This window comes from Stenella coeruleoalba, assembly GCF_951394435.1.
Source record: "Stenella coeruleoalba genome assembly, chromosome: 1".
In the NCBI taxonomy this organism is placed as follows: domain Eukaryota; kingdom Metazoa; phylum Chordata; class Mammalia; order Artiodactyla; family Delphinidae; genus Stenella; species Stenella coeruleoalba.
This window is the reverse complement of record NC_137169.1, coordinates 80308769-80322757: the sequence shown is the minus strand read 5'-3', so window position 1 is coordinate 80322757 and position 13989 is coordinate 80308769. Positions and strand designations below refer to the sequence as shown.

Here is a 13989-nt window from a genome sequence, read left to right as displayed (position 1 = left end):
TGCATTGGCAGGCGGATTCTTAACCACTGTACCACCAGGAAAGTCCTGGTTTGTGTTAGAATTTGCACTTGTTTCATTCTGAGGTGAAATCTATTCCTCGTCCCTGCTATGACACTCAATTCTGATTTACTTGTACATAAATGTCAAGAGGTTCCTTCTTGATCTAAATAAGGAACGTTGTTCAGACTTCTTACAACTTAGTCTTTTGCTTCTTTCTTTTTTTTTACGTTTTATTTTCCTTTTTCCTTCAGGTTATTAATTAAGTGCTGAAAGGTTTTTAAGGGTATAATGTAACTATAATGAATTTGTCACCAGGTGTCCACCTCTTTACTGTAGCTTTGTCCCTTTCCAGTTAGAACAAATGTATTGAACTACTTTTAATGCTGCCTGAAGAAAATAGGAAATTTAAACCCTTCAGTACTGGCTCTGGGAAGATATGATCCCATCTTAGACACTTATCACTTACAGCATGCCAAGTTCTGTAGGCATATTTTGGCAACTTTCCCTCTGCTTTCTGTGATCATAGCTCTTACCCTGAAAACTCATTTCAGGGCTTGGGGAGAACTGATTCTGAGGAGGAAAACAGGCAACGGTACTGAACTCTAATGTAAACACTGCAAACTGCATTTGCTCTGTTGTGCATTAGGCTGTTCTGACACAGTTCATTGCCTGAATTAAAAGCATTTAAAATTCTGTGCCTCTAAGAGATAATAGAACATTTGATCAAAGAACATAATGCTTTTTCAGGAAAAATGTTCCCAAAACACAGACAGATAACATGTTCTCCCACCTTTGACCTCTGGAGTATTTGTTCTCCCTTTCTCCAGATAGGCCATGTAATGTTGAAACTATAGTTCCTCTAAAAACATTTCCACTTAAAATTATAACCTGGCTGGATGAGACCAGAATACTCTTAGGGGACTGGTACTGTGAATTTCAGGAGTTGTTTTGGTTAGAGCTTTCAAAGGAAATCAGACTTCACATTATTCCCAATTCTACTGTAATCAGAATTTAGTTTCCTTAGAGAGTGACTTGGTCTAATCCACACATCAACTGGGAGGTCCTGGAGCTCAAGGAATGATTGACTCACACCTCTGCTAATTCCGTGGCATGAAGAAATCCAGAGGAGGGTATATTTCTGCAGATTGCCAGAGCCTTAGCATTCTTGTGGCCCTCTCCACTTCCTGGGTTTATAACTCTATATGTTACATGGCTGCGATACACTTGATTCACTTGGATTTGAAATGCAACCAACACTATCTTGAATTCCATAGTGCCTTCGTTCACGAGAACAGTAAGCATTATTAGAGTTTTTGTAGAGGAGATAGAGGGGAACTCACATCAAAGCAATTCAGACAACTTTAGCTGCACTGTAGACATCACTATTCATAAAAATACTTGTTGACCCATCCCTGTGGAGTTTCACTGACCTCTCGGCTTGTGCTGACCTCCTGTTTTCTTGCTTACAACTCAGTCCCCTTCCTTTCTTCTTTGTCTTTCCCTCTTTTCCAGAAGCAAAATAGTTCCTGGCTCTTACTTCTGTAGAGCAGCTCCCCATCAACCCCTATGCCCTATGGCCAACACCCAAGATTAAGAGTGGAATGGGAAGGTAGGGAGAAAGGAAGAGTCAGACATTTCATTCTGTTCTTAGGAATAGAATATGAATATTCTTATGAATGAGAGACGTTCATTCTATTCTTAGCATTGCCACTTTCTAGCCATATACCTTTGGATAAATTATTTATCTCTAAGCACCAATTTCTTCATCTTTAAAATGGGAATAACTAGATAATTATGCAAAGCGTCTCTTGGTGAGAGTAGCGAGTCTTAATCCAGTAGATGGACCCAGGGGTCTGCTTATTGTCTTTCTTTGGGAGGTGATGGCTGTCACTACTGTTGGCACCTCTATTCCTACTAACAACAACAATTCCAAGTGTAGTGTTTTTGAACATCCATATCTCAGTAATTACTCCTCTCTAGGTTTCTCTTTTGTTCTAGAAAGCTAACACTGTGTGCCCATTCAGAATTCCTTACCAGGTAAAGGTTAATGTACTAGCCCAGGGGAATCCAAATGCCATCTTTTGACGCTTAGAGCATCAAATTAAATTTAATCACTACCTGAACACTGGTGTATTTGCTAACTGTAAGATGGTGCATAGGCAGCAATCTTTATTGAGATCCGTAACTACAACTGGCAGATGGAAATGATTAATCCAGTACTCAGATCATATGGGAATTGGGTTCTTGCTATGCCTACCTTTTAAATTAGCTTCTACTGGTCACCCCATGATTCTCTTTATTACACAGTTCTGTTTACCATAGTACTGACAAGCAGGCCATCCTGACATCCTATTATTATAGACGTAATACATGCCAAAGGACTGGCTCACTAAACAAGTAGCAAAAACAATTTCAAGCCCATTGTAAAAAGTAGACATTGAGAGGAAATAAATTGACACGGTACATATTATATGGAACTTCTGTTAGTGTTCGAAACAATAATAAAGTGTTTGGAATCGATCTGTTTATTAAGTGTGACAAAGGAATATGAAAAAATAAAAGCAAACTTTTTTTTTTCACATTGGTCAATTTGCCAATATTGAGTTCCTTCAATTTGTCTAGAAGTTCAGTTTCTAACACACTTCATTGCCTGAATGAAAATCATTTAAAATTCTGTGCCTGTAAAAGGTAGTAGAATATTTGGTCAAAATTTTATCTTTGTTATCTACCCCTGAGAAGGTAAACATGCTCCAAAGTTTTCTTCACGTTTCACATATTTGTATTTGCATAACTGTAAAAGATAATAAATAAAAACATTCTGTTTTCTTTGTTTGCCTAGTGTGATTCCCCTAAATGGCATAGGTGGTGCTCTGCCCTGGCCTATACACACAACAGAGGATGATAATCAGGGCAGTTATTCTCACAAAGCCTGGGCGTGGCCTTGAATTCTGTCCGACACACGTTCCAGGCAGCCCCTACCATTTGTTTTGGAAGCACGAGCTGGAATCTGTTTGCTTTCCTTAACTGTGTTTTAAAGTTCAAGTAGAACTGGATAGTGAAGTTAATGTTCTCTTTACTAGATGCATCCCCCCATCACTTTATGGCCAGGGAAGTGCAACCATATGACTCTGTAACCATTACTTGAGTCACATTTCATGAATAACTGTTATTGGTGCTTCCTTTTGTTCATCTTTCAGAAAACTTGTTGCCTGCTTACTCGATGTCTAGCCCTGTGCTAGGCCCAAGGATGCAGAAATGAGTGTGACTTAGTTTCTGCCCTTGAAGAATGCCCTGAGGATTTCACAATGTAAGGTGGGGAGTCAACGGCAAACATCTGACCAGATCGTTGCCGTGCCGTGTGAAGGTAGAAACAGGAGTGTGGTCTGTGGGAGCGGCGCTGGACCCAAGTCTGCCTGCAGGACAGGGAAGATTTCCCTGGAGGCTGCATTTTGAGCTGGACACACGTCAGTCCTGCGGCTGGCGGGAGGGTGCTGCAGGCTACCGTCCTGAAGGGCCGTGGTGTGTTACTGACACACACAGTCCCGTTTTCAGACGGCAGATGCTTAATGCTCCAGGACGATGGGAAAGTGCTTGTCGGTGTTCCCAGACTTGCCATTAGAAGCACCTGTACCTCAGAACATACCCACACCTGGGGTCTCCCCTTTCTCAGCCTCCCTTCCCCATAGTGACTGAGCAGTGGGCTACTCTGGGAAGGCAGGGCTAGGGTCCCTGGAATCCCCTTGCAACTCTCCCAGGACTCCTTTAGAGGGTCATGACCTGTAGTTTCAGAAATACTCTTCTGTTTATATGAGCTCTTGTCCCTCAACCCCCAACCCAAATTTAGTTCCGAGTATTTTTCCAGGACATTCAAAATACAGAGCAGAGAGGGCAGACTTATTTCTGCATTATATTTCAGTCTTTCATTTTAGGGCTTTTTCCCCCTATTTTATGGTTTTATTAGATTATTTTCAGAGGTTCCCAGGGAATCCTGAATCCTGTCCTTGTTGAGGGGAGGAGGAATTAGTTTTGGAATTGACCGGCTTTGTTGCTCTCATCATGTTAAGTGTTTCAAGAAAAAGCCATTGGGCAGGAACTTGATATCATTTGTCATAGCAGTGAAGTCTTTGACCTTAATGCTGCTGAGACCAGGGTGAATGGTCAGCTGACTTCCCGGGTAGCGTAGAGACACTTAGGGGGGCTGAGATTCCTTGAATTTGATGCTAACTGATGTTCTAGAAATTCAGAGAAATGTAAAAATAAAATCATAAGGAAATTTTTTAAAGTTCCGAATCCACCCCTCTAAGAATATTTTAAGGGAATCTTTTTATACCAATTCCCAGATGGCAAAAGACAAGCAGCGGTAAATAAAATGTCAGCTGTAGGGGTTCCTCAGACTGGAATATACTTTAAAACACTGCAAAGCAACTAACTACTGTTCCCCACTCCCAGCAATTGGTTGTGTATTTCAGATGCATCTGGGCCAGATTTGAGTTCCTAAGAGTCCTTTTGCCTACATGTAAGTGAAATTTGGGTTCTGCTGTGGTTACCCTAGTGTCCTGAAGTAGGTTCATGTCTCACTGTTCGGCTGTGTAAATTACGAGTGCTATGGGACCCAGATTTAGGATGTTTTCAGTTACTGCGAACACTGTTGCTAAATGGATGTCTGCTTACCTCTGAAGAGGGCATAGATATGACTATACACACACCAGGGTGGGAGTTTATGGGTCTTGTTTATAGACACAGTGCTGGAGTGCTTCTCTTATCTGTCTTCATGTAAACTGATTATTGGATCATCCATCTCAGAGCAATATTTGGTCTGGTTTTAGAGAACAGGAGTCCCTCTGGTAGTGTTTTGGATGACTTCACCGTTTCATGGGTCCATAGGGGCTCTTACAAGAATCAGAAATGTTGAGCTGGAACTTCACTGACACGTTAGCAAAATTAGACAACTGTTAGACTCTCGTATCAGTTGTTCCACTCGCTTTTCTTTTGCTTGTTTTAACAAACCCCAGGAGTAAGGGATCTAACTAATAAGAAAATTTTGAAGTCACTGTGGTAGAAATATCTTGCATCTCTACCACGAATCCTGGGAAATTCAAAACAATTTTCATATGGCATCTTTCCATCAAGAGAGTAGGGTGGATTTTTTTCTTTTCTGTAAGAAAGTACATAATTCATTTAGATAAAGTGATTTACCAAGTTTGCTACAATGTATAGTTTTTGCTTATCAAAGATAATCTTTGGAGAGCTGAGAGTCTTCACCCAGACAAGGGTCCAGAGAAAACTCTCCCTGTTGTTTTCTGGCGATAATGTGGACAGGGACATGCTTCCTAAATGGGAGATAGGAAGGTTGTCTTTCCACTCAGAGGCTTTATGCACCTGAGAGTTGGCCTTGACTTTCGTTACAACTGTGTTCAGATTCCCCAGAAGAGTACTCAAAAAAGATTTACTTTGGATTTCTTTGTAAAATAGGAGAACTACATTAATTGCATCTAGTAGTTTATTGAAGTGCACAGATAGCCTCAGAAGACCTAATATAAATAGATGTCATGGAACAGATTAGACCAATTAGCTTTTCTTTATTTGGGGGAGGGGTCAGCAGTGCATGAGGAACAGTGTCTACATCTGGGATGTGACAGATCACATTTACTTGTATTTTCTCACGACATTAGGAAGACTGAACATTCAGCACTGTTTGAGACAAACGTGATTAAAGCTGGAATTCTTGGACAGGACTTTATGGACCACTATATGGTCAAAGTATGGTTTCAAGAAGTCACTGGAACCCCAGAAACTGCATGTGAAAATTTTTTAGTTCTGAGTTGTCATCTATTATGTTCTTTCCCTGAGGGGATGTTATCTTAAGACTAGAGGTGTAATTTCTAGTTTAATTACAGGGAGTAGTTTTGTTCCTGATTCTGTCATTAGAATTTTCCTACTCATCTATAATGGATTCTTTAACCTGGGTTAATGGTTACTTAACCTGGGGTTTATGGGCCCTGCAATGGATGTATTTCCCTGACGTGGTCAGAAAGTTTTATGTGCATATGGGGTTTTTTGGTGTGTTTGGGGTGTGGCGTTCATAACTTGCCTTAAGTTCTCAAGTGCTCTATGACTCCCAAAGGTTAAGAAAGAAGCCATCAGCTATGTGGGTTCAGTTTTGTCCATGGACTAAGCGATGACCCTTATTTTTATGTGTAAATTTGACATAGGGTTGAGAGTCAACTCTTTAAACTATTGTTTGGATTTCCAAGTTGGAAATTACTGAATACTATTTGTGTCACTTCTCCATGGGCTATTTCTTTGCTACAGTCTGTCTCACCTCTGGTCTTCAGACCATGATCACTGGACAGTTTACCCAGGGGAAAAAAACTTTAGCAAAACGCTCTTACCTTTGTAACTATAGTCTATCCTGATCTGTAATTGGTTCTAAAGAGGATTTTCTTTATTTTTTACTTCTTTTGTTTTCTTCTTCTTCTCTTCTTTCCCCCCCCACCCTTCTTCTTTTTTTCAGCCTGAGAGAAATTAGGCACCTTAGCCAGGAATTCTTTAAGAGCTGTTACGCGTATGTTCTCCCCACATTTCCGAGAGCTTTTCTACCTTCGTTCTTTTGTTGGTTGTTTTTGGTTGTCCTCTAGTTTCCCTTCAGTAAGATTTATTCAAGTGGAGGAAGGTTGCTGAGGGATTAGGTGAGCAGGTGCTTGGAGGACTCTCTGTTCCTGCCAAATGATCTTTTTAAAAAAGTATTGAGTATTTTTCTTTTAATTTCCCAATCGTCGTGTCAATTCTTCTTTGCCAAATGGTTTTTGGGGCTTTGCCTGGGCCCCATGTGCCAGAGTCGGGGATTCATTTTGGCCAGACACTGCCACATATTGAAGAGGGAACCGATTCCAGGAAAGCTCAGAGAGCCATGGCTCCTAGAAATCTTTCCTTGATGGTATGAGCCAGGCCTCAACACTTTTGACCATCTGGAAAATTTTGGACTTGAGCACCAATATGTGTCTCATACATATTTTTCTTTTCATTTCCTAAGGTTTTTTTTAAAAAATTCTTGTTCATTTGAGATATATATTTATTACTATTTTATCTGTGAGCTCCAAGAAGAATCATATGCCTGAGGGCTGCAAAGAAAATCATCCAAAAAAGAGTTGATGTGCCCTCTGTGGGTATACATTGCTCTTCTTGTGCTCAATAAACAGTTTTGGAATGAATAAATCTGGAAACTTTTCACATACTATAAGTGACAGAGTGTTTCTTTGCAATTTTCAAGTACTCTTGGACCAGTAATGATTTCATCTCTCCTTTCTTCACTCTCCGTAGTGTGTGCTTTCTGTAGTGTGCCTCTCTCTGTCTAGTTAATGCTGCAGTATGAATCTCTGCCCCTGCTCTGTTTCTACAGCCTCTCCTGTTTATAGTGGCGATCAGTCTGATTATTTCTAGATGTGGACAGCATCCCCAAAATGCTGTGAGGTAGATTCTGTACAATAAAAGAACATGTTAATTTGCTGTAGCTGACATCAAATTGACATCATTGTTCATTAGTACTCTGCTTTTAGTGCTATGCTTATGCCAGTATTAAAATGATCCTATGCTTATGCCAATATTAAAATGACTCCTAGCTCACGACAGTTGGAGTCTCGCTCATGTGTTGTTTCACTTTTGGTAAATTAGCTAACTAAATTCCTTTGAGCCTATTAATCAGATTTTAAAAAAGCTTTTTAGGTAACATAAATTTATGAATTTGTTGTGATAAATCCATCATTAAAAAATTATCTACTCTGTATCAAGCAGAGTATTAAACGTAAGACATATCTTTGCCTACTGAGTATTTGCAGTGTATTTTGAAAATTAAGACACATACACTCAGTAGCAAATGAATGAGATGCTATTATATACCACAGTGCTAATTATTCATAGAATAAAGTACTTTCGTGGCCTTGAAAAGTAGAGACAAACATCCAGTTGGCATTTACTGAGTGCCTATCGTGCGCTAAGGGATGGATATAGAAAGTTAAGTTTAGTGCCTTATTATCAGTGACTTGAGAGTACACTGTAGTAAGTGACACTGGTGTCATAAGCAGTCTCTACAATGAAAGGCAGAGATACATTGAGATCAGAGTGAGCCAGCAGCCACTGGGAAGATATCAAGTAAAGTATTCCAGCTTTGAGTGCTCTACCCCTGATGATTGTATAGATTCAGATCATAGATCTAGACCATTTAATCCTCATAAGGATTGTGACTGAGACGTACGATTATTCCCAGTGTATCACTCAGTCTGTGTCTTTTTAGCTAAAGTCCTTTTTTGTTCTTTCCCTCTCTTATCACTCTATGGTGCTCTTTGGTGAGTTCAGTTTGTTTAAATACGTGATTCTTGGGTCTTGCCTCAGCCCTCTGTACAGAAAGCCAGTGTGAGACATACTTATATGAAAGCATCTGTTCAGTATTTCTTTATTCATCCTATCGCTTTTCTGTGTTTGTGTTGACTGATCTTGGGTGATGTGCTCTGGGAGGGTGTTGCTGAACCCACTGTTTCCAGATATCCTCGCAGGTGCTTTTGGATGATGCTAATGATGACAGTGTAACCTACAGTAGTCCTTGATCTGCCAGCAAAACTGGCCACAGTTTTCCTATGCAGACTCCTGGTTTTCTTCCCTGTTTTTTTCTTTTTTTGGATTGGGACTGTGTACAATCAGTTTTTATTCTGTGTGTTCTCTATGCTTCATTTCTTTGGAAAATCCCTTCGAGCTAATAGCTGGGATGATGAAAGCACTGGCAGCTCCCCTTGGCAGCCCCTTTCCCTTAGCTTTCGGCACTTTTCTTTGGCAGAACTCACTTAACTTTATAGAGGGAGGTTGGAGTTTACCTGGAAGAGAACAAAGTCATTTCTTTGGTGATCCAGAGGGATGACATGCCCCCAGGTGATTGATTCTGTACTCCAATTTTGAACTTGGTCATTTGACTTGAAGGATAAGGTAGTCCTGAGGGAAGGTAACCTTTATTTTGCCTTTGCCAACTTTGAAAAAAAGAAGTGTTCTGTTTATTTGTGTTCTGCCATCACTAGGAGCTGATTCATGTTTTGGTTGGAATTAATGTGGGTTGAACCACACGATATAGCTATGTTTTGTAGTTAAAAAATGATCAAATATTGGCAGTATCATCTAGTTCAACCTAATATATCGAATCCACAGAATCTGAACTAGCTTATAGCTTGTTTCTGTTAATGGTGAGCTGTGAAAAAGAATTCCAGATTCTGTGCTAAGTGATTTTAATGGAAAGCCAGTGCTAAGACTTCTCTTTGTTTCTTCCTAGGTCACTCTGCACCTGAATCCCATCTCCTCAGTCTACATTCACCACAAGCCTGTCGTGTTCCTGCTCAACTCCCCACAGCCCCTGGTTTGGCATCTGAAGACAGAGAGACTTGCAATTGGCATCTCCAGACTTTTCTTGGTAAGTGTTTGAAACCCTCCCAAAGTGATCCTTAGCATAAGGATATAATGACCCTAAAATTTTGCAAGGCTTTTTAAAAGGCTTATTTCATCAAAATAATACCAGAGTCCACAATGTATTAAATTTGGATTTTGCCGTTAGTGATATTTGGATAGCATCGATAAGCATTCACAGAAAACAGATACCATTCACATGCCCTCTTCTGTGGATGGAGAGTCCGGTCTCTCTTGCACAATAGAGCAGGATCTGCAGTCCTTCTTTGTGTGGACTGAGCTTTGGTCTCAGCTCTGAGACCGCCTCCCCACGCTCCCCATAGTACCAGGAGCAATGTAAATATTGTAAGTAGCCATTAGGTGTGTGGTCTCTGACCGCAAAATAAATATGCACAAACCCATTTTATTTGTGTATAACACAGGCCTAATTTCTGATATGAGGATCTGTTTGTTGAGCAAGTAACACAGTGAGCTCCAAAATGAAAACATTTGTATTTTATAAAAAAGCTGGAACCCAGCTCTTGTGGAAGGATCCAAATATTACCTACTATTTGTAAATCATGTCCTTTTGAGTTTGCCAGAACATTCAAGTTTGCTAGTTGTGGAGGAATTGATGGGTTGTTTGGATAGAATATTTGGGGTATGATATCATGTCTGATGATGAGCAACACTGCACTTCACAGTGATAACTCACATTGTCTATTGCTAGAGCTATGTGCTGATGTCCTAAACTACAGAGCCTTGGACTCTTAAACCTCTCTTGCCTACAAGCGATCAAAACAAGAAGAGGCCTCAGTTAATAGTCTTCATCTTGCACAATGAATACATTTTGCCTAATTAATGATTCTTAATTCAGTTCTGTAGTTTCTTGTCACTTGTATTTGAAGAGTACTTTTAACTCAAAGGTCCCCATTGAATAAGGTAAGAATCCATAGTCAATACAGTTTAAAAGTAGATAAATAAATGAGTAAAAAGGAGAGAAGGGAAAGCTCCTCTTTATAGAAGAATACCCATCAATTGATATAGAAGGAATGATGGAGTTAGAAAAGCATCAGTTGGTAACCATCACAGTAAAAGTGGATTAGGCAAGAGTCATCAACAGATACTAGATCTAGTGGTGGTGGAGGGAGTTTGAGGAACAGTATATTTACATGGTCTTAAATTAGTTATTATTCTAGCCCAAAATGCATATAATCTGAGTCTAATCATGAGGAAACACTGGAGAAAACTAAATTGGGTGACATTCAATAAAATAACTTGGCCCGTACTCTGCAAAAATGTTAGTCATGAAAGACAAAGAAAGACTGGGGAGCCATTCCAGATTGAAGGAGGCTAAAAAGACACATGTGATCCCTGGGTAGGGAGTGGCACCCTTGCTATAAAGGACATCAGAGGGACAATAGGAGAAATTGGAATTGAGCCTATAGATTAAAGTATTGTATCAATGTTATATTTCATAGATTTAATAATTGTACTTTTCTTATATAAGAGAATATCCTTCTGAGGAAACATAATACACTTAAGCATTAAGGGTTAAAGGGCCAAATAATTCAGAAAACAAATTAATGTGTAGATAGAATAATAAAGCAAATATGGCAAGGTGTTGAAAACTGGGGAATCTAGTTAAAGAGTGTACATGAGTCTTTGTACTATATTTGGAACTTTGTAAATGTGAATTATTTTCAAAATAAAACTTTTTTAAACTCAAAAGTACATTTACAAGATAAGAGTTACTAATAACTTAAATTATAGCCTTTTCTGAGAATTGAAACTCTCATTACTTCTAAATTTAAAAGTCCAAAAGTCAGAATTAGTTGTTATTACTATTATCAGCACATTTATTTAGCACTTAGTACATTCCAGGTATTGCATAAGTGCTCTAATACTTTATCATATTTAATTCTCATAATAACCCTGTGACGATTTACTCCATTTTACAGATGCATTCACAGATGAGGAACTAAGATTTAGAGAGGTTAAGTAGTGACCCAAATCACTTGGCTAATTACTGGCAGAGTTGAGACTCAAACCCATATAGGACTTAACTCTACAAGCTCTTATGCTAAACTGGCTCCCTTCATACTTATAAGCATTGTCAATCTCCTGTAATTAAAGGCATTTGTGATAGTAAGACTAAGGGCCGTGATTATAAAGTCATATGCTCATTTAGCCCTTATCGTGCAGAGCTGCACCGTCCAATACTGTAGGTACTAGCTATGTGTAGCTATTTAAATTTAAATTAACCAAAATCAGAGGACTTCCCTGGTGGTCCAGTGGGTGAGACTCCACACGCCCAATACAGGGGGCCCGGGTTACATTCCTGGTCGGGGTACTAGATCCCACATGCATGCCACAACTAAGAGTCCCCATGCCGCAACTAAAGATCCTGCATGCTGCCACTAAACATGCTGCAACGAAGATCCCGTGTGCCACAACTAAGACCCAGCACAGCCTAAATAAATAAATATTTAAAAATTTTTTTAATTAACTAAAATCAGAAATACAATTCCTTAAGCACACTAGCCATTTCAGGAGCTCGATAGCTATGAGAGGCTAGTGGCTACCACATTGGGCAGGTTATAGAGAGGTTATGAGCAAAGGCTTTGCCTACCCTGGTTTGAATCCAGGCAGAACGTGGGAAAAGTATTTAATTTCTCTAAGCCTGACTTTCCTCAGTTGTAATATGGGAATGATAATAGTCCCTACATCATGAGGTTGTTTTCTTCATTAAGTGAGATTACATGTAAAACGTTTAGTATGGGACCTGGCACTGATAATTTCATAAACATTACCTACCATTTTTGTTGCTATTTATTATTAGTCATAGTAAAGAACACTTGGGAAGGACGTTGAATTTACATTTCTAATTATGAAATGTCTAGCTTGGCCGGCCCCAGATTGAAAGGAGTTCCCATTTCTCTGGGCTGTAGGTCCAGATGAAAAGTGTGGACCACATCTATCATAGTTGTACTGATCACTTTCTAGATTCTTTCTTCAAACTGCCTCTCTGTGACTTTTAAGGGAAAGTATCTTACTCCTAGTTATTATTTATTTGCTTTAATTTTGTTTAATATCTGTAAGAACTGCTTCTTGGCCATCAGCTTAAGATGCACTAACAATGAACCACAGGAGACGGTTTTAGTAAATAATTGAACATCAACCCTATTTGGAGTTTATCCCATGTAAGGAGATTGTAGATCAAGTGATAAATCTCAAATTACCAACACAAGGGAGGCAGCACTGGGAGAAGTCGAGGATTTAAACTGTGGGACACATGAACTCTGCCTTGCTGTCCAGCAGGCCTTCTTTAGGGAACATGGTTTTCTCTATCTGCACATTTCCTCATGGCCTGGAAGAGATAGTGGAGCATCTGTTGTTCATTCAGGTTCTCAGATAGTTAGACGACGAGTGATACAAGTTCTCTCACAAGCTGGGCAGCTCTCCCTAACAGAGACTGTGCTGAAAGAAAGAAGGCAAGGCAAGCTCTTCCCTTGCTCTCTGTAACCTGAAATGAATGACTTGACAGCCATTGCAGCAGAGGGGTCTGGATAGAAAATCAGTGGTGTGTTTCATTTATCCATTTATTGTAGTTAAGAGTTGAAGGTTAGGGATAAGATAACTAAATTATTTTACATAAAGTGTTTCATCCAAACACTTCGGAAGGCCCATGGAATCTTTGGAAACTGAGGCTTAGCCATTTCTATCAGTGTCTTTTCCAAAGTTACCTGGAGAGCTTAAAGGAGCTGAGGAGAGAGGGTGGGTCCCTTGACTCTCAGTCGAAGAGGTGTATGTCCTTGCTCCCTCCTTTATATATTGCTGAAGGATTTGCATTACTGTCGTAAAGCTGTCTTTACTTTCTGTGTAGAGTTACAATACTTTAACAGTTATTTAAAAAATTAAAAAAAATTTTTGGCTGTGCCGCGCAACTTGTGGGATCTTAGTTCCCCAACGAGGGATTGAACCCGCACCCTCAGCAGTGAAAGCATGGAGTCTTAACCACTGGACCACCAGGGAATTCCCAACAGTTATTATAATTATTTTTAAGTAGGGTTGTGAGAAAAGCTCAAGTAATGGCATCTACTCATCTATCATGGTGAACCTTTTAAGTTGTCCTGTCTGCATTATTATAACTGCCCAATTTAAAAAAGGAAACCTTTCATAATTAGTTAGCAGGACCTTGTGTTACTCAAAATGTCTCAGCCACCCACGAGGGTGACTGAAAACATATTTTAATACCGTCTAAAAAAATATCTGTTTTCTACTGTCAATCTTTTTAGTCCTTCTCTTGATTCCACAGTGCAGGCAAGAGGGAGTGTGTCATGTAGGGAGAAAGTGGGACTGAGTTTCCTCTGCAAGTGCAATTCCTTTATCTGGTTGTTCTGGTTACCCAGGAAATGGGAATGGATGAGAGTGGTTATCTCAGGCTGAGTGTGAAGTAGTAGATCTTCGAGTATGTCACACACATACACATACACAGGCGCGTGCGCGCGCAGTGGAGTTCTCACAGCCTCATAGATTTTCTTTTGCGGGGTGTAGGGATAGCCCAGA

At 39.7% G+C, this 13989-nt stretch overlaps 1 protein-coding gene across 8 annotated transcripts in view; it reads left to right on the top strand.

Moving 5' to 3' along the window:
* The window catches only part of TGFBR3 (transforming growth factor beta receptor 3), a 205164-nt gene that overhangs the window by 120303 nt on the left and 70872 nt on the right, over window positions 1–13989 (top strand). For all 8 annotated transcript variants that reach the window (XM_079902220.1, XM_079902214.1, XM_079902219.1 and 5 more), the window contains one exon: window positions 9311–9448. In XM_079902220.1, the coding sequence (XP_079758346.1) occupies window positions 9311–9448 (138 nt within the window). The remainder of the gene's footprint in view (window positions 1–9310; window positions 9449–13989) is intronic.